Source organism: Oncorhynchus keta, chromosome 15 (assembly GCF_023373465.1).
Source record: "Oncorhynchus keta strain PuntledgeMale-10-30-2019 chromosome 15, Oket_V2, whole genome shotgun sequence".
Lineage (NCBI taxonomy): Eukaryota > Metazoa > Chordata > Actinopteri > Salmoniformes > Salmonidae > Oncorhynchus > Oncorhynchus keta.
The window spans coordinates 18,864,905-18,890,584 of record NC_068435.1 but is presented as its reverse complement, the minus strand read 5'-3'; the positions used below and the strand labels follow the sequence as shown (position 1 = coordinate 18,890,584).

General features: G+C 45.0%; 1 protein-coding gene across 6 annotated transcripts in view; it reads left to right on the top strand.

The window, feature by feature from the left end:
- Positions 1–25,680, top strand: part of LOC118381149 (chromodomain-helicase-DNA-binding protein 7-like) — a 147,002-nt gene that overhangs the window by 36,550 nt on the left and 84,772 nt on the right. For 4 of the 6 annotated variants that reach the window (XM_052463551.1, XM_052463547.1, XM_052463548.1 and 1 more), the window contains 3 exons: positions 20,130–20,274; positions 23,362–23,487; positions 23,608–23,670. In XM_052463551.1, coding sequence (XP_052319511.1) covers positions 20,130–20,274; positions 23,362–23,487; positions 23,608–23,670 — 334 coding nt within the window. Of the gene's footprint in view, positions 1–20,129; positions 20,275–20,315; positions 22,910–23,361; positions 23,488–23,607; positions 23,671–25,680 lie in introns of those variants that run through there. The other 2 variants (XM_052463550.1, XM_052463552.1) reach the window with 2 other exon arrangements.

Genomic DNA, 25,680 nt, shown 5'->3' with positions numbered 1-25,680 from the left:
ACAGGCCTGCTAACCGTCTGAATCGCCGCGTCCCAAACACTCTCTGGACCCATATTTACTTTCTATCTCTTTTTGATTTTTAAATTGTTTATACCTTCCGGAAACCTGCCTCACCCATTGTGATACGGAATCACTATTATTTTTAATCTTTTAGAACACACTCAAGAACCTCCAGACGCTAACCAGCTAACTAGCTACAAGCTATTTAGTCGTTGTTAGTTTATTTTTATTTTTTTTACCTGGATAACACTCGCCAGTCCAGCTTCCCTGCCCATCCACCGCTGCCCCCTGGACACTGATCTCTTGGCTACATAGCTGATGCACGCTGGACTGTCCATTAATCACGGTACTCCATTCTGCTTGTTTGTTTTCTGTCGGCCCCGTTGCCTAGTCAACGCCATTTTACCTGCTGTTTGTTGTGCTAGCTGACTAGCTGTTGCTGTCTCACCTACTGTTTTAGCTAGCTTTCCCAATTCTACACCTGTGATTACTGTATGCCTCGCTGTATGTCTCTCTCATATGTCAATATGCCTTGTATACTGTTGTTCAGGTTAGTGATCATTGTTTTAGTTCACAATGGAGCCCCTAGTTCCACTCTTCATACCCCTGTTACCTCCTTCGTCCCACCTCCCACACATGCGGTGACCTCACCCATTACAACCATCATGTCCAGAGATACAACCTCTCTCATCATCACCCAGTGCCTGGGCTTACCTCCGCTGTACCCGCACCCCACCATACCCCTGTCTGCGCATTATGCCCTGAATATATTCTACCATGCTCAGAAACCTGCTCCTCTTATTCTCTGTCCCCAACGCTCTAGGCGACCAGATAGCCTTCAGCCGCACCCTCATACTACTCCTTCTCTGCTCCGCGGGTGATGTGGAGGTAAACCCAGGCCCTGCATGTCCCCAGGCACCCTCATTTGTTGACTTCTGTGATCGAAAAAGCCTTGGTTTCATGCATGTCAACATCAGAAGCCTCCTCCGTAAGTTTGTTTTACTCACTGCTCTAGCACACTCTGCTAACCCTGATGTCCTTGCAGTGTCTGAATCCTGGCTCAGGAAGGCCACCAAAAATTCAGAGATTTCCATTCCCAACTATAACATCTTCCGTCAAGATAGAACTGCCAAAGGGGGAGGAGTTAGCCTGCAAAGTAATGTCATACTTTCCAGGTCCATACCCAAACAGTTCGAACTACTAATTTTGAAAATTACTCTCTCCAGAAATAAGTCTCTCACTGTTGCCGCCTGCTACCGACCCCCCTCAGCTCCCAGCTGTGCCCTGGACACCATTTGTGAATTGATCGCCCCCCCATCTAGCTTCAGAGTTTGTTCTGTTAGGCGACCTAAACTGGGATATGCTTAACACCCCGGCAGTCCTACAATCTAAGCTAGATGCCCTCAATCTCACACAAATCATCAAGGAACCCACCAGGTACAACCCTAACTCAGTAAACAAGGGTACCCTCATAGACGTCATCCTGACCAACTGGCCCTCCAAATACACCTCCGCTGTCTTCAACCAGGATCTCAGCGATCACTGCCTCATTGCCTGTATCCGCCACGGAGCCGCATTCAAACGACCACCCCTCATCACTGTCAAACGCTCCCTAAAACACTTCTGTGAGCAGGCCTTTCTAATCGACCTGGCCCGGGTATCCTGGAAGGACATTGACCTCATCCCGTCAGTTGAGGATGCCTGGTCATTCTTTAAAAGTAACTTCCTCACCATTTTAGATAAGCATGCTCCGTTCAAAAAATGCAGAACCAAGAACAGATACAGCCCTTGGTTCACTCCAGACCTGACTGCCCTCGACCAGCACAAAAACATCCTGTGGCGGACTGCAATAGCATCGAACAGTCCCCGCGATATGCAACTGTTCAGGGAAGTCAGGAACCAATACACGCAGTCAGTCAGGAAAGCTAAGGCCAGCTACTTCAGGCAGAAGTTTGCATCCTGTAGCTCCAACTCCAAAAAGTTCTGTGACACTGAAGTCCATGGAGAATAAGAGCACCTCCTCCCAGCTGCCCACTGCACTGAGGCTAGGTACCATGGTCACCACCGATAAATCCATGATTATCGAAAACTTCAATAATCATTTCTCAACGGCTGGCCATGCCTTCCGCCTGGCTACTCCAACCTCGGCCAACAGCTCCGCCCCCCCCGCAGCTCCTCGCCCAAGCCTCTCCAGGTTCTCCTTTACCCAAATCCAGATAGCAGATGTTCTGAAAGAGCTGCAAAACCTGGACCCATACAAATCAGCTGGGCTTGACAATCTGGACCCTCTATTTCTGAAACTATCCGCCGCCATCGTCGCAACCCCTATTACCAGCCTGTTCAACCTCTCTTTCATATCGTCTGAGATCCCCAAGGATTGGAAAGCTGCCACAGTCATCCCCCTCTTCAAAGGGGGAGACACCCTGGACCCAAACTGTTACAGACCTATATCCATCCTGCCCTGCCTATCTAAGGTCTTCGAAAGCCAAGTCAACAAACAGGTCACTGACCATCTCGAATCCCACCGTACCTTCTCCGCTGTGCAATCTGGTTTCCGAGCCGGTCACGGGTGCACCTCAGCCACACTCAAGGTATTAAACGATATCATAACCGCCATCGATAAAAGACAGTACTGTGCAGCAGTCTTCATCGACCTTGCCAAGGCCTTCGACTCTGTCAATCACCATATTCTTATCGGCAGACTCAGTAGCCTCGGTTTTTCGGATGACTGCCTTGCCTGGTTCACCAATTACTTCTCAGACAGAGTTCAGTGTGTCAAATCGGAGGGCATGCTGTCCGGTCCTCTGGCAGTCTCTATGGGGTGCCACAGGGTTCAATTCTCGGGCCGACTCTTTTCTCTGTATATATCAATGATGTTGCTCTTGCTGCGGGCGATTCCCTGATCCACCTCTACGCAGACGACACCATTCTATATACTTTCGGCCCGTCATTGGACACTGTGCTATCTAACCTCCAAACGAGCTTCAATGCCATACAACACTCCTTCCGTGGCCTCCAACTGCTCTTCAACGCTAGTAAAACCAAATGCATGCTTTTCAACCGATCGCTGCCTGCACCCGCATGCCCGACTAGCATCACCACCCTGGATGGTTCCAACCTTAAATATGTGGACATCTATAAGTACCTAGGTGTCTGGCTCGACTGCAAACTCTCCTTCCAGACTCATATCAAACATCTCCAATCGAAAATCAAATCCAGAGTCGGCTTTCTATTCCGCAACAAAGCCTCCTTCACTCACGCTGCCAAGCTTACCCTAGTAAAACTGACTATCCTACCGATCCTCGACTTCGGCGATGTCATCTACAAAATGGCTTCCAACACTCTACTCAGCAAACTGGATGCAGTCTATCACAGTGCCATCCGTTTTGTCACTAAAGCACCTTATACCACCCACCACTGCGACTTGTATGCTCTAGTCGGCTGGCCCTCACTACATATTCGTCGCCAGACCCACTGGCTCCAGGTCATCTACAAGTCCATGCTAGGTAAAGCTCCGCCTTATCTCAGTTCACTGGTCACGATGGCAACACCCATCCGTAGCACGCGCTCCAGCAGGTGTATCTCACTGATCATCCCTAAACCAACACCTCATTTGGCCGCCTTTCGTTCCAGTACTCTGCTGCCTGTGACTGGAACGAATTGCAAAAATCGCTGAAGTTGGAGACTTATCTCCCTCACCAACTTCAAACATCAGCTATCTGAGCAGCTAACCGATCGCTGCTGCTGTACATAGTCTATTGGTAAATAGCCCACCCATTTTCACCTACCTCATTACCATACTGTTTTTATTTATTTACTTTTCTGCTCTTTTGCACACCAATATCTCTACCTGTACATGACCATCTGATCATTTATCACTCCAGTGCTAATCTGCAAAATTGTAATTATTCGCCTACCTCATGCCTTTTGCACACATTGTATATAGACTCCCCTTTTTTTCTACTGTGTTATTGACTTGTTAATTGTTTACTCCATGTGTAACTCTGTGTTGTCTGTTCACACTGCTATGCTTTATCTTGGCCAGGTCGCAGTTGCAAATGAGAACTTGTTCTCAACTAGCCTACCTGGTTAAATAAAGGTGAAATATATATATATATTTTTTTTTAAATGGTCATTTTTGACACCGATCATGGCTGATTACATTGCACTCCACGAGGAGACTGTGGGGCAGGCTGACTACCTGCTATGCGAGTGCAGCAAGGAGCCAAGTTAAGGTGTTAGCTAGCATTAAACGTATCTTATAAAAAACAATCAATCTTAACCTAATCACTAGCTAACTACACATAGTTGATGATATTACTAGTTTAACTCTGATGTGATAGTGGGCAGCATTTTCACTTTTGGATGAATAGCGTGCCCAGAGTGAACTGCCTCCTACTCTGTCCCATATGCTAATATATGCATATTAATATTGGATATAAAACACTCAAGTGTTCCGTATTTCACTGAAAGAATAAACATTTTGTTTTCAAAATGATAGTTTCCGGGTTTGACCATATTAAAGACCTAAGGCTCATATTTCTGTGTGTTATGTTATAATTAAGTCTATGATTTGATAGAGCAGTCTCACTGAGTGGTGGTAGGCAGCAGCAGGCTCGTAAGCATTCATTCAAACAGTACTTTAGTGCGTTTTGCCAGCAGCTCTTCAAGCCTATCAACTCCCGAGATGAGGCTGGTGTAACCGATGTGAAATGGCTAGCTAGTTAGCGCACGCTAATAGCGTTTCAAACGTCATTCGCACTGAGACTTAGTGGTTGTTCCCCTTGCTCTGCATGGGTAACGCTGCTTCGAGGGTGGCTGCTTCGAGGGTGGCTGCTTCGAGGGTGGCTGCTTCGAGGGTGGCTGTTGGAGAGGGACGGAAGCCATACTGTTACACTGGCAATACTAAAGTGCCTAGAAGAACATCCAATAATCAAGGGTATATGAAGTACAAATGGTATAGAGAGAAATAGTCCTATAATTCCTATAATAACTATAACCTAAAACTTCTTAAGTGGTAGTATTGAAGACTCATGTTAAGGAACCACCAGCTTTCATATGTTCTGAGCAAGGAACTTAACCTCTTGGAACTTCCCATCTCGGATCCGGGAGAAGTATCATCAACTGCACTAATTAGCATAGCGCAACAGTCAAAAAACATTACTAGGAAATATTCATATTCATGAAATCACAAGTGAAATATAGTGAAACACAGCTTAGCCTTTTGTTAATCACCCCGTCATCTCAGATTTTGTAATTATGCTTTACAGCCAAAGCAAGAAAAGCGTTTGTAAGTTTATTGATAGCCTAGCATAGCATTATGTCCAGCTAGCAGCAGGAAGCTTGGTCACGAGAATCAGAAAAGCAATCAAATTAACCGTTTACCTTTTGATCTTCGGATGTTTTCACTGACGAGACTCCCAGTTAGACAGCAAATGTTCCTATTGTTCCTTAAACATTATTTTTATACCCAAAATACTTCCGTTTGTTGGTCACGTTATGTTGAGAAATCCTCCGGAAATAGCGGTCACGACAACGGCATATTTTTCCCCCCAAATTATGTCCATAATATCGACAAACATGGCAAACGGTTTTTATAATCAATCCTCAAGGTGTTTTTCAAATATCTATTCAATAATATATCAACCGCGACAATTGGCTTTTCAGTAGGAGTGAGAGAAAATGACTACCTCTGTCCTTTACGCAAGAATCACTCTGAGCCCTCAGCTGGCCACTGACTCAATGTAGTCGTTTACGCTCATTCTTCAAAATAAAGGCCTGAAACTGTCTAAAGGCTGTAGACATGTTAGGGAAGCCACAGAAAAAATAATCTGGTTGATATCCCTTTCAATGGGCAATAGGGATGCATAGAAAGACAGGGGTTTCAAAATAAGAGGCACTTCCTGATTGGAATTTCCTCAGGGTTTCTCCTGCAATATCAGTTCTGTTATACTCACAGACAATATTTTGACAGTTTTGGAAACTTCAGTTTTCTTTCCTAATCTGCATTTTCTAGTGTCTGGGCCTGAGAATTAGGCAGTTTAATGTGGGTATGTTTTTCAACCAAACATCAAAATCCTGCCCCATACACTCAACAGGTCAAAGATCATTTGTTGGGTAGAGAGATGTTATCATTAACTATATATTATTGCACACAGTGAGGTCATGCAACTTATTGTGTGACTTAAGCACATTTTTACTCCTGAACTTATTTAGGCTTGCCATAACAAAGAGGTTGAATACTTATTGACTCAAGACATTTCAACTTTACATTTTTTATTAATTTGTAGAAGTGTCTAAATTTTCCACATTACATTATGGGGTATTGTGTGTAGGCCAGTGACAACATCTCCGTTGAATTTTAAATTCAGACTGTAACACAAAATGTGGAAAAGTGAAGGGTTGTGAATACATGTTGAAGAGGGTGGTGCTCAAGCTGCATCCCTGTCTCATTTCGCAGCCCTGAGAACACATCTTTATTGCCAATTGTTTTCCCCTGATTAATCGGAATGGCCGATTTAACCTGTTGCGACGAGCAATCCCGTATCCGGGATCCTATTTATAGCTTCAAGCGCATTACCATAACGCAACGTTAACTATTCATGAAAATCGCAAATGAAATGAAATAAATATATTTGCTCTCAAGCTTGGCCTTTTGTTAACCTGTTAAGTCGACCCTCTACTTTTTAGAACATTCTGTTAAAAATCGCGCAACATTTCAGCGCCCTGCTACTCAGGCCAGGAATATAGTATATGCATATGATGTGTGGATAGAAAACACTCAGACGTTTATAAAACAGGTTAAATCACGGCTGTGACTATAACAGAACGTGTGTTTCATCGAAAAGTGCAGGAAAATCTGATCACTGAAAATGGAAATAAATATCCATGCGCGACTTCAAGGAATTGTTCAAAGTGAACCGAATTAAATGAGGCCAAGGTTGCAGTGCCTACAGCTTCCACACGTTGTCTAGAGTCTTGTCATTTGATTCAGCTTTGATTCTTGGTCATACCGAATCAAGGGAACCGATTCCCTCCGGTCTCCGACCGGATGTTTTGGTCGAGCTCTCTCCAGACATTTTTTCGAGACAGACACCTATAGAATTGACATCGCCTCCTGATGAATTTTATCGCTTATTAACGTGTACTAATACCTAAAGTTGCATTACAAAAGTATTTCGAAGTGTTTTGTGAAAGTTTATCGTAGACTTTTTGAATTTTAAAAAATGACGTTACGTTATGAAACGCTATTTTTTTCCGTTTATCACAGTCTTCATAGATCGATATCTAGGCTATATATGGACCGATTTAATCGAAAAAAAGACCCAATAGTGATTATGAGACATCTAGGAGTGCCAACAAAGAAGATGGTCAAAGGTAATGAATGTTTTATATTTTATTTGTGCGGTTTGTGTAGCGACGACTATGCTAATTATTTTGTTTACGTCCCCTGCGGGTGTTTTGGGGTGTTACATGCTATCAGATAATAGCTTCTCATGCTTTCGCCAAAAAGCATTTTAAAAATCTGACTTGTTGCCTGGATTCACAACGAGTGTAGCTTTAATTCAATACCCTGCATGTGTATTTTAATGAACGTTTGAGTTTTAACTAATACTATTAGCATTTAGCGTAGCGCATTTGCATTTCCAGAGCTCTAGATGGGACGCCTGCGTGCAACACTGTCATCTCAGATTTTCAAAATATGCTTTTGAACCATAGCTAAACAAGCATTTGTGTAAGAGTATTGATAGCCTAGCATAGCATTAAGTCTAGCATTCAGCATGCAACATTTTCACAAAAACAAGAAAAACATTCAAATAAAATAATTTACCTTTGAAGAACTTCAGATGTTTTCAATGAGACTCAGTTAGATAGCAAATGTTCAGTTTTTCCAAAAATATTATTTGTGTAGGACAAATCGCTCCGTTTTGTTCATTTTTTATTTTATTTTTTTATTTCACCTTTATTTAACCAGGTAGGCTAGTTGAGAACAAGTTCTCATTTGCAACTGCGACCTGGCCAAGATAAAGCATAGCAGTGTGAACAGACAACACAGAGTTACACATGGAGTAAACAATTAGCAAGTCAATAACACAGTAGAAAAAAATGGGCAGTCTATATACAATGTGTGCAAAAGGCATGAGGAGGTAGATGAATAATACAATTTTGCAGATTAACACTGGAGTGATACATGATCAGATGGGCATGTACAGGTAGAGATATTGGTGTGCAAAAGAGCAGAAAAGTAAATAAATAAAAACAGTATAAAAACAGTATGGGAATGAGGTAGGTGATAAAGGGTGAGCTATTTACCTATAGACTATGTACAGCTGCAGCGATCGGTTAGCTGCTCGGATAGCTGATGTTTGAAGTTGGTGAGGGAGATAAAAGTCTCCAACTTCAGCGATTTTTGCAATTCGTTCCAGTCACAGGCAGCAGAGTACTGGAACGAAAGGCGGCCAAATGAGGTGTTGGCTTTAGGGATGATCAGTGAGATACACCTGCTGGAGCGCGTGCTACGGATGGGTGTTGCCATCGTGACCAGTGAACTGAGATAAGGCGGAGCTTTACCTAGCATGGACTTGTAGATGACCTGGAGCCAGTGGGTCTGGCGACGAATATGTAGTGAGGGCCAGCCGACTAGAGCATACAAGTCGCAGTGGTGGGTGGTATAAGGTGCTTTAGTGACAAAACGGATGGCACTGTGATAGACTGCATCCAGTTTGCTGAGTAGAGTGTTGGAAGCCATTTTGTAGATGACATCGCCGAAGTCGAGGATCGGTAGGATAGTCAGTTTTACTAGGGTAAGCTTGGCAGCGTGAGTGAAGGAGGCTTTGTTGCGGAATAGAAAGCCGACTCTGGATTTGATTTTTGATTGGAGATGTTTGATGTGAGTCTGGAAGGAGAGTTTGCAGTCTAGCCAGATACCTAGGTACTTATAGATGTCCACATATTCAAGGTTGGAACCATCCAGGGTGGTGATGCTAGTCGGGCATGCGGGTGCAGGCAGCGATCGGTTGAAAAGCATGCATTTGGTTTTACTCGCGTTTAAGAGCAGTTGGAGGCCACGGAAGGAGTGCTGTATGGCATTGAAGCTCGTTTGGAGGTTTGATAGCACAGTGTCCAATGACGGGCCGAAAGTATATAGAATGGTGTCGTCTGCGTAGAGGTGGATCAGGGAATCGCCCGCAGCAAGAGCAACATCATTGATATATACAGAGAAAAGAGTCGGCCCGAGAATTGAACCCTGTGGCACCCCCATAGACTGCCAGAGGACCGGACAGCATGCCCTCTGATTTGACACACTGAACTCTGTCTGAGAAGTAATTGGTGAACCAGGCAAGGCAGTCATCCGAAAAACCGAGGCTACTGAGTCTGCCGATAAGAATATGGTGATTGACAGAGTCGAAAGCCTTGGCGAGGTCGATGAAGACGGCTGCACAGTACTGTCTTTTATCGATGGCGGTTATGATATCATTTAGTACCTTGAGTGTGGCTGAGGTGCACCCGTGACCGGCTCGGAAACCAGATTGCACAGCGGAGAAGGTACGGTGGGATTCGAGATGGTCAGTGACCTGTTTGTTGACTTGGCTTTCGAAGACCTTAGATAGGCAGGGCAGGATGGATATAGGTCTATAGCAGTTTGGGTCCAGGGTGTCTCCCCTTTGAAGAGGGGGATGACTGCGGCAGCTTTCCAATCCTTGGGGATCTCAGACGATATGAAAGAGAGGTTGAACAGGCTGGTAATAGGGGTTGCGACAATGGCGGCAGATAGTTTCATAAATAGCGGGTCCAGATTGTAAAGCCCAGCTGATTTGTACGGGTCCAGGTTTTGCAGCTCTTTCAGAACATCTGCTATCTGGATTTGGGTAAAGGAGAACCTGGAGATGCTTGGGTGAGGAACTACGGGGGGCGGAGCTGTTGGCCGAGGTTGGAGTAGCCAGGCGGAAGGCATGGCCAGCCGTTGAGAAGTGCTTATTGAAGTTTTCGATAATCATGGATTTATCGGTGGAGACCGTGTTTCCTAGCCTCAGTGCAGTGGGCAGCTGGGAGGAGGTGCTCTTGTTCTCCATGGACTTCACAGTGTCCCAGAACTTTTTGGATTTGGAGCTACAGGATGCAAACTTCTGCCTGAAGAAGCTGGCCTTAGCTTTCCTGACTGACTGCGTGTATTGGTTCCTGACTTCCCTGAACAGTTGCATATCACGGGGGCTATTCGATGCTATTGCAGTCCGCCACAGGATGTTTTTGTGCTGGTCGAGGGCAGTCAGGTCTGGAGTGAACCAAGGGCTGTATCTGTTCTTGGTTCTGCATTTTTTGAACGGAGCATGCTTATCCAAAATGGTGAGGAAGTTACTTTTAAAGAATGACCAGGCATCCTCAACTGACGGGATGATGTCAATGTCCTTCCAGGATACACGGGCCAGGTCGATTAGAAAGGCCTGCTCACAGAAGTGTTTTAGGGAGCGTTTGACAGTGATGAGGGGTGGTCGTTTGACTGCGGCTCCGTGGCGGATACAGGCGATGAGGCAGTGATCGCTGAGATCCTGGTTGAAGACAGCGGAGGTATATTTGGAGGGCCAGTTGGTCAGGATGACGTCTATGAGGGTGCCCTTGTTTAGAGTTAGGGTTGTACCTGGTGGGTTCCTTGATGATTTGCGTGAGATTGAGGGCATCTAGCTTAGATTGTAGGACTGCCGGGGTGTTAAGCATATCCCACATCACGTTTGGGTAAGAAAAAAACAGAAAATTAAGTCATTACAACGCAAACTTTTTTCCAAATGAACTCCATAATATCGACAGAAACATGGCAAACGTTGTTTAGAATCAATCCTCAAGGTGTTTTTTACATATCTATCGATGATAAATCATTCGTGGCAGTTTGGTTTCTCCTTTGAAGAAAATGGAACGCGCATGGACCTGGAGATTACGCAATCATTTTGAGGGAGGACACTGGGCGGACACCTGGTAAATGTAGTCTCTTATGGTCAATCTTCCAATGATATGCCTACAAATACGTCACAATGCTGCAGACACCTTGGGGAAACGACAAAGTGCAGGCTCATTCCTGGCGCATTCACAGCCATATAAGGAGACATTGGAACACAGGGCATTCAAAATCTGGACCATTTCCTGTATGAAATTTCATCTTTGTTTCGCCTGTAGCATTAGTTCTGGGGCACTCACAGATAATATCTTTGCAGTTTTGGAAACGTCAAGAGTTTTTTCTTTCCAAAGCTGTCAATTACATGCATAGTCGAGCATCTTTTCGTGACAAAATATCTTGTTTAAAACGGCAACGTTTTTTATCCAAAAATTAAGAGCGCCCCCTATCTCGAAGTTTAATAGGGCCGATTTCAAATTTTCATAACAATCGGAAATCAGGATTTTTGGAGTGCCGATTTTGCCCGATTAAAAAAAATAATAATAATATAATAATATATATATATATATATATACACTTTTAACTAGGCAAGCCAATTAAGAACACATTCTTATTTTCAATAACGGCCTCGGAACGGTGGGTTTAACTGCCTTGTTCAGGGGCAGAACGGCAGATTGTTCCCCGAGCTGACAAGGTGACAATCTTGCAACCTTACAGTTAACTAGTCCGACGCTATAACCACCTGCCTCTCGTTGCACTCCACAAGGAGGCACCTGCATTCGCCAGTTACGCGAATGCAGTAAGCCAAGGTAAGTTGCTAGCTAGCATGAAACTTATCTTGTAAAAAAACAATCATAATCACGAGTTAACTACACATGGTTGATATTACTCGTTTATCTAGCGTGTCATGCATTGCATATAATCAATGCAACGCTGGGGGATGATTTAACAAAAGCGCATTTGCGAAAAATTCACAATCGTTGGACGACTGTACCTTACCATAAACACCAATGCCAGAAGTCAATACCAGAAGTATATATTTTTAAACCTGCATATTTAGCTAAAAGAAATCCAGGTTAGCCGGCAATATTAACCAGGTGAAATTGTGTCACTTCTCTTGCTTTCATTGCACGCAGAGTCAGGGTATATGCAACAGTTTGGGCTGCCTAATTTGCCAGAATTGTATGTAATTATGACATTGAAGGTTGTGTAATGTAACAAGAATATTTAGACTTAGGGATACCACCCGTTAGATAAAATACCGAACGGTTCCGTATTTCACTGAAATAATAAACGTTTTGTTTTCGAAATTATAGTTTCCGGATTCGACCATATTAATAACCAAAGGCTCGTATTTCTGTGTGTTATAACTAAGTCTATGATTTGATAGAGCAGTCTGACTGAGCGATGGTAGGCAGCAGCAGGCTCGTAAGCATTCAGTCAAACAGCACATTCGTGCATTTTGCCAGCAGCTCTTCGCAAGCACAGCACTGTTTATGTCTTCAAGCCTATCAGCCTAATGGCTGGTGTAACCGATGTGAAATGGCTAGCTAGTTAGCGGGGTACGCGCTAATAGCGTTTCAAACATCACTCGCTCTGAGACTTAGAGTAGTTATTCCCCTTGCTCTGAAGGGCTGCGGCTTTTGTGGAGCGATGGGTAACGCTGCTTCGAGTGTGGCTGTTGTCGATGTGTTCCTGGTTCGAGCCCAGGGAGGAGCGAGGAGAGGGACGGAAGCTATACTGTTACACTGGCAATACTATAGTGCATATAAGAATATCCAATAGTCAAAGGTGTATGAAATACAAATGCTATAGAGAGAAATAGTCCTATAAATACTATATTAACTACAACCTAAAATATGTTACCTTGGAATATTGAATTCTCATGTTAAAACGAACCACCAACTTTCATATGTTCTGAGCAAGGAACTCAAACGTTAGCTTTTTTAAATGGCACATATTGCACTTTTACTTCAACACTTTTTTTTGCATTATTTAAACCAAATTGAACATGTTTCATTATTTATTTGAGGCGAAATGGATTTTTATTGATGTATTATATTAAATTAAAATAAGTGTTAATTCAGTCTTGTTGTAATTGTCATTATTACAAATAAATATAAAAAATCAGCCAATTAATCGGTATCGGCTTTTTTTGGTCCTCCAATAATCTGTATCGGCGTTAAATCATAATCGGTCGACCTCTATTACTAAAACATATGTCATGTTTTTCTATCAATTTGTAAAGCACACCAAATTGAGTCAAAATATTTTTTGAAATCAACAAAGCATGAGACAAATGTTTTTGTTTGTCAATAATGGTATGTAGGGTGTATACGTTGTCTGTCGTACGGTATTTTGATAAGGAGCCAATTTTTTTTTTTTTTACCTTTATTTAACCAGGCAAGTCAGTTAAGAACATATTCTTATTTTCAATGACGGCCTGGGAACAGTGGGTTAACTGCCTGTTCAGGGGCAGAACGACAGATTTGTACCTTGTCAGCTCGGGGATTTGAACTCGCAACCTTCCGGTTACTAGTCCAACGCTCTAACCACTAGGCTACGCTGCCGCCCTTTATCTCCTAGCATGTTGCTCAAGTTGTCTGCAGTTATTTAAAGTAACTACACATATTCAAATGTGTAAAAAAATATAGTTTCAACCGTTTTAAAGATTTTTTAAAATGTTTTATTAAAAAATGTTGTATAAGGTATACCGCCCAAGCCTAATATGTAGCACGCAGGACACAATGTACCTTCCCTGTTTCACTCCTGGTAGTTTGGTGGTTTTGACTCCCAGCTCTCTAACCTAAAGTGCAACCAGTGGGTCTGTCTCCCAGGCCAAAGGCAGATTACTTCAGACCTTGTATATTCCAGCATGAAATGGTAAAAGCTTAATTTTCCAAAGTATCCATTGTTATTCGTTTAGATTTGGACCATTAGGTTTGAGCAGAGCATGTTGAGTATCTGGTCAATGCCTCTTACTCTCTCTGCCGACCTGGGTGGAAATGCAAAGCAGGGGGACAGAGCGTGTGAACGAGCCAGTGAGAGATGAGTCCTTTTCATTGTGTAGGAAGTAACATGAGCTTCCTGAGGAATGTCAGCAGAGCCTCCCGACCCCCACTTCTTTCTCTGCTCTCGCTCCATCCCACTGCCCTTATCCCTCTCCTCTCCTGCACTCCTCCGCAGTGCTGTCACTCCTCCTGCCACTTTCATCCAGAGGAAGAGGGAGGAGCCAGTGACAGCGCAGGGGTCAGCAGATGGGGGAGGTGTGTGTTGTGGGAGGGGGGGAAAGTATGCATGTGAGGGAGATGGAAGTGTGTGTGTGTGTTTGTTTGTTTGTGTGTGTGTGGAGGGAGTGGGTATTTTGTGGAGTAAAATGGCTGCTAATGGTAATCAAGGCAAGGCTTCTTCATTTAGCCTCCAGGCCTGACTAGCACCGGAATGAGGCACAGCAAAAAGGCTGTGTCGCTGACAGCTAAATGAGCTCCAATCAACTGGGGCTAAGTCCCTTCTTTGCAACCTTCCATTCTGTGATGGCTAGGCCAGTCGTTTTAATTTAGCATGATGGCAGCACATTTACTCAACCTCCACCCTATACTGGAAGGGTGGACTAAATAAACCCTTCTCGGTCTAATTGCTCCAGGCAGAAGATTTCAACTCTGAAATTGGGTTATCAGATTTCCCCCAACCCAGGTCTCAACCATGAGGTGGGGAAAATTGAACTAACCCTAGACATGCCCGCCCACACCGACCCAGTCAAACTTGGTCTTGACCCTGTCCTCTCTCCTCAGAGGGAAAATAACCTCAGTGTTCACCTCCTGCTCTATTAGTCCTGATGTATTCGTATCTTAGCACCTAGGTGTTGTATTAGTATCTTAGCACCTAGGTGTTTACTCTATTAGTCCTGATGTATTAGTATCTTAGCACCTAGGTGTTTACTCTATTAGTCCTGATGTATTAGTATCTTAGCACCTAGGTGTTTACTCTTAGTCCTGATGTATTAGTATCTTAGCACCTAGGTGTTTACTCTTAGTCCTGGATGTATTAGTATCTTTGCACCTAGGTGTTTACTCTTAGTCCTGGATGTATTAGTATCTTAGCACCTAGGTGGTTACTCTTAGTCCTGATGTATTACTACACTGATCTAAAAGAAGTGGCTATGTGAAAGTTTCTGCCATATTGCTTTCACAATCCTTTTCCTCACTGGTGTGTGTGTGTGTGTGTGTATATATATATATATATATATGTGTCCTTTGCACAGTGTCAAGTGGCAGTTTGGCTTAAATCGATGAGGAGAGAGTGGACTTATTTGTCCCTTGCTTGCCTAGCCAGCTTCACTGACATGGGTGGAGTGCGAGGCTTCAGGCAAGAGGGGGACGGTCCGTGAGCCAATGGCAGGTAGGTAGCAGGCTGGCTTTTGACCTTGTTTGTGTGCTTGGTCATCCTGGGAGAAAGCTGAGCTATTAATAGCTGCCCATTGTCTCCTGTGTCATCACTCATGTTGCTGCCACACCCACAGATGGGTGTGACGTGGTGTGTCCTAGATTTGTTTGCACTGCACACAGCTGTCAGGAAGGAAGCACAGCTGCAGCCACCTCACCTGTGTGTGTTTCTCTCCCTGAATGCAAACAAACTAAACCACGTGTTAACCCTTAAGGGCTCAGACACACAAAGTGTTTGCTGGCTAAGAGTACCCCTGAACAGAATTTGCTGACCGCGTGTGCACCTATTTTGCAAAAAAATGTAGTCAGTCAGACGTCTACAGCGGGTCGTCCCTAAAACAACGTGCAGAGGAACGCTATGCATTTAGAGGCGTGGTACTACAATGTCTCCTGCTCATACTGAAAGGACAGAAGTGCCTTCAGCCCCCAATCAGCACACACAGCTCTCACCATTCCATCTGTTTATTTTGTTGCTTACTCTCTCTGCATCGAGGCACCTCCCCTCCCAAGCCAGTGACATGACTGAGATAACCGTACCTTGTTAATGTCTCCAGAGTTATTGCAGGCACTATGCTGAAGCTCTGTGTATATACCCCTGTGTACATGCATTGCCCTTAGCAAGTATGCAAAAGCGTGTGGTGGTGGGGGGAGTGTCAGGGGGTCTAGCTGTGTATGACTCTTCTCACCAGCGAACGGCAGATGTCCTGTAACTCTCCCTCGGACCTTCTTCCTTCCCTCTCCTCCTGCTGGAGGACCACTTGCCTAAATGCCACCCAGTGCACCTCAGACACTGCATTCCAGATGAATTCCAGTGGTCCACTTTAACAAATCCCACTTGTTAATGTAGTTAAGCACCATAATGGCAGACTGGTATTTTAGCCCTACATACTAGAGCCACCTTCTAAAACATAGTATTTCACATCCGGCCATGATTGGGAGTCACATAGGGCGGCGCGCTATTGGCCCAGCGTCGTCCGGGTTTGGCCGGGGTTGGCGTCATTGTAAATAAGAACTTGTTCTTGCCTAGTTAAATAATGATTACGTTTTAAAAAACAATTATATAACAGCGTTGGTTAGAGGCGTTAGCCCTCTGTGTTGCTGCCTCTGCTACCTTCCTCCTCCCCTGGTTGCATACACACAGCCTTTAACCCTGCCCACAAGCCATTGTTACTGGAGAGCAGTATTAACTTCTTGCGTCGAGCCAACCTGGATCCGGGATCATGACTACAGCCTCAAGCCCATTACCATAACGCAACGTTAACTATTCATGAAAATCGCAAATGAAATTAAATCAATATGCTAGCTCTCAAGCTTAGCCTTTTGTTAACAACACTGTCATCTCAGATTTTCAAAAATATGCTTCTCAACCATAGCAAACTAGCATTTAGCATTTAGCGTTAGCATTTAGCATTAGCATTTAGCGTTAGCATTAGCAGGCAACATTTTCACAAAAACCAGCAAAAACATTCAATAAATCATTTACCTTTGAAGAACTTCAGATGTTTTCAATGAGGAGACTCTCAGTTAGATAGCAAATGTTCAGTTTTCCTGAAAGATTATTTGTGCAGGAGAAATCGGTCCGTTTTCTGCGTCATGTTTGGCTACTAAAAAAAACGAAAATTCAGTTATAAAAACGCCAAACTTTTTCCAAAATAACTCTATAATATCGACTGAAGCATGGCAAACGTTGTTTAGAATCAATCCTCAAGGTGTTTTTCTACATCTCTTCAATGATGTATCGTTCCTGGAAGTGTGCTTCTCCCTCTGTATCGCATGGTAAAATGATTGCCGCTGAGAATTGCGCACCAATTTAGACAAAGGACACCGGGCGGACACCTGGCAAATGTAGTCTCTTATGGCCAATCTTCCAATGATATGCCTACAAATACGTCACAATGCTGCAGACATCTTGGACGAACGGCAGAGAGCATAAGCTCGTTCACAGCACATTCACAGCCATGTAAGGAGATGATAGTAAAACAGAGCTTCAAAAATTCAGCTAATTTCCTGTTTGAGGTTTCATCTTGGTTTCGCCTGTAGCATCAGTTCTGGGGCACTCACAGATAATATATTTGCAGTTTTGAAAACGTCAGTGTTTTCTTTCCAAAGTTGCCAATTATATGCATAGTCGAGCATCTTTTCGTGACAAAATATTGCTCTTAAAACGGGCACGTTTTTTAATCCAATAATGACATAGCGCCCCCATAGGTTGAATAGGTTAAGGAGTAAGCGGGATAGTAGGGAAGAGAAGAATGAGTGGTTAGGAGAGAAAGGGAGACTTGATAGCGGGGTAGAGAATAATCGGAGACAGGAGAAGAGGTTGAGAGGCTGACTAAGTGGAAAGAGATGGAGAAGGAAAGGGGGGTGAGAGCATTTCTTCTTTGCCAAGATAATCCATCCACCTGACAGGGGTGGCATAACATGAAGCTGATTAAACAGCATGATCATTACACAGATTCACCTTGCGCTGGGGACAGTAGGGCACTCTAAAATGTGCAGTTTTGTCACAACACAATGCCACAGATGTTTCACATTTTGAGGGAGCATGCAATGTTCACCAGAGCTGTTGCCAGATAAATAAATGTTCATTTCTCTACCAATGTCGTTTTAGAGAAATTTGCCAGTACGTCACAACCGTAGACCATATGTAACCATGCCAGCCCAGGACCCCCACATCCGGCTTCTTCACCTGCTGGCTGAGGCCAGCCACCCGGGATGTACATGAAACTGTGGGTTTGCACAACCAAAGAATTTCTGCACAAATTGTCAGAAACAGTCAGGGAAGCTCATCTGCGTGGTCGTTGTCCTCACTAGGGTCTTAACCTGACTGCAGTTCAGCGTCATTACACTTCAGATGGCCACTGGCACGCTGGAGAAGTGTGCTCTTCGTGAATGAATCCCAGTTTCATCTGTACCGGGCTGCTAGCAGACAGCATGTATGGTGTCTTGTGGGTGAGCGGTTTGCTGATGTCTACGTTGTGAACAGAATGCCCCATGGTGGTGGTGGGGTTATGGTATAGACAGGCAAGAGCTATGGACAACGAACACAATTGCATTTTATTTATGTAATATAATATATATATAAATATATGCCATTTAGCAGACGCTTTTATCCAAAGCGACTTACAGTCGTGTGTGCATACATTCTACGTATGGGTGGTCCCGGGGATCGAACCCACTACCCTGGCGTTACAAGCGCCATGCTCTACCAACTGAGCTACAGAAGGACCACAATTTGTCAATTTGAATACACAGAGATACCGTGACGAGATCCTGAGCCCCATTGTTGTGCCATTCATCCGCTGCCATCACGTTTCAGCATGATACTGCATGTTCCCGTGTTACAAGGATCTGTACACAATTCCTGGAAGCTGAAATGTCAGTTCATCCATGGCTTGAATACTCATCAGACATATCACCCACTGAGCATGTTTGGGATGCTCTGGATCGATGTGTACGACAGCTTTTTCCAGTTCCGGCCAATATCCAGCAACTTCACACAGCCATTGAAGAGGAGTGGGAAAGCATTCCACAGGCCACAACAGCCTGATCAACTCTATGTGAAAGAGATGTCGCGCAGCATGAGGCAAATGGTCCCACCAAATACTGACTGGTTTTCTGATCCATATTTTTTTTTTTTACATCGCTGTGACCAGCAGATGCATATTTGTATTCAGTCAAGTTAAATTCATAGATTAGGGCCTAATTCATTCACTCAAATAGTTCATTTAAGGAAATCAGACAAAATCAGTACAATCTTTTGAAATTGTTTCATGTTGCATTTTATTTTTGTTCAGTGTAGCAGCAGTAGGAGGAGATAAGTGATGGAGGGAGAGGAGTAGAGTGTCTGAGTAGAACAGATGGCTCCAGCCTGTGGAGTCCAGCCAGAGGAACAGGTGCGGATCACGTGACCGCGGGTTACCAGGGCGATGTGATTGCTCTTGGCTGCAAATGAAAGTAGAGGGGGACCCTAGAGTAGAGCCAGCAAGGGAGTGAGCTAAGGAGAGGGGGGGGTTGACTGCTCGCCTCCAGGGCTTTGTGTAATCTGTGGTAGGGAGGAGCGGAGCGGTCTCTTGCGCTCTCTGTGTGGAAAGAGACACAGCTTCCCTCCTCTCTTCCCTTCTCTAGCTGTTCATGGTTCTACCGTCCGTCATCCAGCCTCAATTAAATGAATTGACCTCAAACTGTTAATTTAAAACATGGCATCTCCAAGATGGTTACTAGAAATCCCACGACTAACATCTCATTGTGTATCTGAACATCAACTTTGAAACCACAGGTTTAACTTGCTAAATGCTCTTGTGTACGGATGATTGTTGTTCCAACAGTCATCAAAATGGTTTCCGCTGGTGTCTACGGTGGGTCCTCATGCTGTGGAAAGTCTATATAGTGGAAGCAGATGATGAGTTTTTCAGGAGTTTAAAGATTGTGGTGTAAAGTTATCTATACTTTAGGCCAGTGTGTCTTAACTCCAGTCCTTCAGTGCAAAAATGTATGCTGTTGAGTGTACCCGAGGCCTGGGGTTGGGAAACACTGTTTTAAGCGTTGTTGACTTCATACTATCAGAGACAGAAGCGAAAGCTGACTGTAATACCTGTTTTAAGATGATGACATGAGATGGTGTTCACTCATTAGTCCTTCTCTACATATTCTCCACCTCTTTCATATCAACCTCTCGTTCATCCTTCTCTTCCTAATCCCTTCCGTCCTCTTCTCTGTCGCTCTTTCATCTTCATCCCACCCTCTCCTCTTCTGTCGCTCTTTCATCCTTCTCCTAACCCCTCTTCCCCTCCTGCCTCTAGAAGCACTAAGAAGGTGGAGTCAGCGGAGGGCATTGGCAGCAGTGTGAAGGAGACTAAGAGGATGAGGGAGCCCTCTGTCAGCTCCGATGTGGAGAAGTCACCCCCAGGCCCCTCCGATGAGGACGACGATGATGACGGTATCCAGGTACACACACACACCCCCACTGTAACGTTAGTGACACACACAGTAACATCAGTTTTGAGCTAACCTAACATAGCAGGTGTAAAATAAATGCCTGAATCTAGATCCCCTACATACTGGCCTGAAACTAGATCCCCTACATACTGGCCTGAAGCTAGATCCCCTACATACTGGCCTGAAGCTAGATCCTCTACATACTGGCCTGAAGCTAGATCCCCTACATACTGGCCTGAAGCTAGATCCCCTACATACTGGCCTGAAGCTAGATCCCCTACATACTGGCCTGAAGCTAGATCCCCTACATACTGGCCTGAAGCTAGATCTCCTACATACTGGCCTGAAGCTAGATCTCCTACATACTGGCCTGAAGCTAGATCCCCTACATACTGGCCTGAAGCTAGATCCCCTACATACTGGCCTGAAGCTAGATCCCCTACATACTGGCCTGAAGCTAGATCCCCTACATACTGGCCTGAAGCTAGATCCCCTACATACTGGCCTGAAGCTAGATCCCCTACATACTGGCCTGAAGCTAGATCCCCTACATACTGGTCTTAACCTCTTAACACTTTTTTTTCTCTCGTTATCTCCTGCACTGTTCAACCAATCCGGTAAATGTGGAGGAGAAGACTGAGTCTCCTTTTTAACATCCAAAAGTGGAAGTCATGTGGTAGGCTCTTTCCATTTCCTCTGAAAACCAGAACATCCGGTTGTTGGGGGACTCTGCAGAGGCTAATTGTAAACACACACCGTAACATCGGTGGTACAGTAGACAGACAAACCCTTTCCAAATTAAATGCAAAAAAAGTTATCCAATGTTGGCATGAGCCTGGGGGTGGCGTAGTGACAATACAAGCAAGCAGCACTTTTCTACAAACATCCGCTATTACTCTTAATCATGGAAGCTAGTGGTGTTTATTGTAGAACAGGTTTGGGATGAAACTGTTCAGCACCAGATTACACATTCAGAACCTCTTAACCCAGGTCTATCTGCGACCCTCTATGAAGATGCCTGTGTTCATTTATTGACATACTTCTGGTCTTAATTGTTTGAATGAATTATTTAGCCATACAAAAGTAGTGTACTATATAGGGACTAGGGTGCAGATTGAGACGCTTTCTGACTCTAGTTTCTACCGGCATTCTTGTTCAATTTTGGACTGGTCCTGTGGTTTTGGACTGGTTCTTGGGTTTTGGACTGGTTTGGACCGGTTCTGGGGTTTTGGACTGGTTTGGACTGGTTCTGGGGGTTTGGACTGGTTCTGGGGGTTTGGACTGGTTCTGGGGGTTTGGACTGGTCCTGGCATTTTTCAGGAGTGATTTTAATCAAAATATTGTGACACTCCTCCACTCTGATGCAGGCATATGGGAGCTCTTAGCAGCAAATTACTAAACCAACCCAAATATCCAGGTGACCCAGCTGGCTGATACACGGGCACTGCCCAATGTTTACCAGTCTTCAGAAGTAGGCACTGCCCAATGTTCACCAGTCTTCAGCAGTAGGCGCTGCCCAATGTTCACCAGCCTTCAGCAGTAGGCACTGCCCAATGTTCACCAGCCTTCAGCAGTAGGCGCTGCCCAATGTACACCAGCCTTCAGCAGTAGGCGCTGCCCAATGTTCACCAGCCTTCAGCAGTAGGCGCTGCCCAATGTTCACCAGTCTTCAGCAGTAGGCGCTGCCCAATGTTCACCAGCCTTCAGCAGTAGGCACTGCCCAATGTTCACCAGCCTTCAGCAGTAGGCGCTGCCCAATGTTCACCAGCCTTCAGCAGTAGGCGCTGCCCAATGTTCACCAGTAGGCGCTGCCTGACTGATGAAATACCATGTCTGCAGCGGTTAGGGTTTACCCCTTCAGGACAGACTGAGAGGGCTGCCTGCCTCGTGCTAGACACTGGTCGTGTGGCTTGCTCCTAGGTTAGACTGTGCTGTAGATTGTGGACGTTGTGGGAGTGTTGTGAGCTTACCTGATTTAAAATGAATCTGTAGACGTTTCTCCTGTGATTTATCTATGATCAATAACATACCTGGGTCATGTTCGTTAAACACCAAACAGAAGACAACTGAGGCACCGTCTAAACTCATTGTTTGTATGCACGGCCTAAAATGAACACCCGCCACCTGCCAAATATGGGTGGATTTTGCCATTGTCGGGTAAGATGTCCATTTAACCAGCCACGTTTGCAGGTGCTCAGGGCTCCAGTGTGAGCATTTCACTTGCATTTGTGAATAAAAAGTATTATGTTGAAAGTATTTCTGCTGTCTTGATTCATAACTGGTAAATTAATCACACAATGTCAAAGAACTATGACTCCTATAGCCTATCCCACTTCGCTCTGCAACACTGCTTGGCTGAAGCGCTGAGTGAAAGATTTGTTTTTAGAAGCGCTGTGGACAGGCAGAACAGTTGGTCTAGTTTACTTGAAATGAAAGTCTACTGAAGTGAGACTTTGTCCTTGTGTTTCTTGGTCTATTTACATTGTTTTGTTCACAGGTTGTTTTTCTATGTTTGAGTTTCAGCTGCTAGAGAAATTTCAGCTGCTAGAGAAGACAGCACGGCTATTAGTCAGACTCTGAAACTCACAGGCACATGACTCTGGGGTTGCATTACTACGGTAACCCCCCACCCTTAAATTGGCAGGTGAACATTTGTCTTATCTCTATTTTGGTTAAAAGACCCAGGTCTCCAAAAAATCATAAATTAATTTACTTCTTACAAGTAATACATGTATTGTTTTAGAAACGTTACAACACATTTTTTTTGTTGCTTTAATAATTTGTGGCAATATTTGGCCTCCATCGCGCCTCGCTCTCCGCCTCACCTCGCTCTCTGCCGCGCCTCGCTCTCTGCCGCGCCTCGCTCTCTGCCGCGCCTCGCTCTCCGCCTCACCTCGCTCTCTGCCGCGCCTCGCTCTCTGCCGCGCCTCGCTCTCTGCCGCGCCTCGCTCTCTGCCGCGCCTCGCTCTCCGCCGCGCCTCGCTCTCCGCCGCGCCTCGCTCTCCGCCGCGCCTCGCTCTCCGCCGCGCCTCGCTCTCCGCCGCGCCTCGCTCCTCGAACCTCGCTCTTCTCACCTCGCGCTCTCTCTCTCTATAGAAGCGTCGTTCCAGTCGTCAGGTGAAGAGGAAGCGCTATACAGAGGAACTGGAGTTCAGGATCTCAGATGATGATGGAGATGTTTCCCCCGCTCCCAAGTCGCCCTTCAACACCTCTGAACAGCAGGTCAGCACCCACAATGTGTGCAGGTGTGCATGCGTTCCAGAGAGAAAATGTGTGAATAGGTTTGTGCTCATTGCTCTTACATTTGACTGTGCTAATGTTGTTCAATCTGTGTGACTGTAGGAGGTGGAGACAGAGGGGCCTGTGGTGGAGAAGATCCTGTCCATACGCATGGGGAAGAAAGAGGTGAGACAGCTGGGTCTGTGGAGAGAGAGAGGATACTAGCTCCAAGCAGATTACACACCCACATACCCTGCCTCTTAGACAGCCACTTCATAGAGCAGTCTAGCAGTGGTCTGGAGAGGACACACTAGCAGTGGTCTGGAGAGGACACACTAGCAGTGGTCTGGAGAGGACACGCTAGCAGTGGTCTGGAGAGGACACGCTAGCAGTGGTCTGGAGAGGACACACTAGCAGTGGTCTGGAGAGGACACGCTAGCAGTGGTCTGGAGAGGACACGCTAGCAGTGGTCTGGAGAGGACACGCTAGCAGTGGTCTGGAGAGGACACGCTAGCAGTGGTCTGGAGAGGACACGCTAGCAGTGGTCTGGAGAGGACACGCTAGCAGTGGTCTGGAGAGGACACGCTAGCAGTGGTCTGGAGAGGACACGCTAGCAGTGGTCTGGAGAGGACACGCTAGCAGTGGTCTGGAGAGGACACGCTAGCAGTGGTCTGGAGAGGACACGCTAGCAGTGGTCTGGAGAGGACACGCTAGCAGTGGTCTGGAGAGGACACGCTAGCAGTGGTCTGGAGAGGACACGCTAGCAGTGGTCTGGAGAGGACACGCTAGCAGTGGTCTGGAGAGGACACGCTAGCAGTGGTCTGGAGAGGACACGCTAGCAGTGGTCTGGAGAGGACACGCTAGCAGTGGTCTGGAGAGGACACGCTAGCAGTGGTCTGGAGAGGACACGCTAGCAGTGGTCTGGAGAGGACACGCTAGCAGTGGTCTGGAGAGGACACGCTAGCAGTGGTCTGGAGAGGACACGCTAGCAGTGGTCTGGAGAGGACACGCTAGCAGTGGTCTGGAGAGGACACGCTAGCAGTGGTCTGGAGACTTATTTTCACTCTTTCTGTGCTTGTAGTTGATTCCTTAAACAGTGTTTTTATATTTTGTTTCATTACAGAGAAAATTGGTAGACACATTGTTCGGGGTCGACACATTGGCTACATTGCTTTGTGAAACTGTCTGAAACATGTTAGAAAATGCTCCAAACGAACAAAGTATTACATCAGAATCCCATTCTACATTATCTGTGCTTTTACACCTGCATTGTTTGCTGTTTGGGGTTTTAGGCTGGGTTTCTGTACAGCACTTTGAGATATCAGCTGATGTACGAAGGGCTATATAAATAAATTTGATTTGATTTGATTATCTCTCAACAATTTGTAGTTATTTTTAAATGGTCCACTGTCCCATGAATCCTTATTTGCATCTTTTTTTTTTAACATCAATTTGTCACAGTGGAGCATTTCTTTAATAAAATGTAGTGCAGAGACTTCATTGAGTTGGTGTGAATGTAGTGCAGAGACTTCAGTGAGTTGGTGTGAATGTAGTGCAGAGACTTCATTGAGTTGGTGTGAATGTAGTGCAGAGACTTCATTGAGTTGGTGTGAATGTAGTGCAGAGACTTCATTGAGTTGGTGTGAATGTAGTGCAGAGACTTCATTTAGTTGGTGTGAATGTAGTGCAGAGACTTCATTGAGTTGGTGTGAATGTAGTGCAGAGACTTCATTGAGTTGGTGTGAATGTAGTGCAGAGACTTCATTTAGTTGGTGTGAATGTAGTGCAGAGACTTCATTTAGTTGGTGTGAATGTAGTGCAGAGACTTCATTGAGTTGGTGTGAATGTAGTGCAGAGACTTCATTGAGTTGGTGTGAATGTAGTGCAGAGACTTCATTTAGTTGGTGTGAATGTAGTGCAGAGACTTCATTTAGTTGGTGTGAATGTAGTGCAGAGACTTCATTTAGTTGGTGTGAATGTAGTGCAGACTTCATTTAGTTGGTGTGAATGTAGTGCAGAGACTTCATTGAGTTGGTGTGAATGTAGTGCAGAGACTTCATTGAGTTGGTGTGAATGTAGTGCAGAGACTTCATTTAGTTGGTGTGAATGTAGTGCAGAGACTTCATTGAGTTGGTGTGAATGTAGTGCAGAGACTTCATTGAGTTGGTGTGAATGTAGTGCAGACTTCATTGAGTT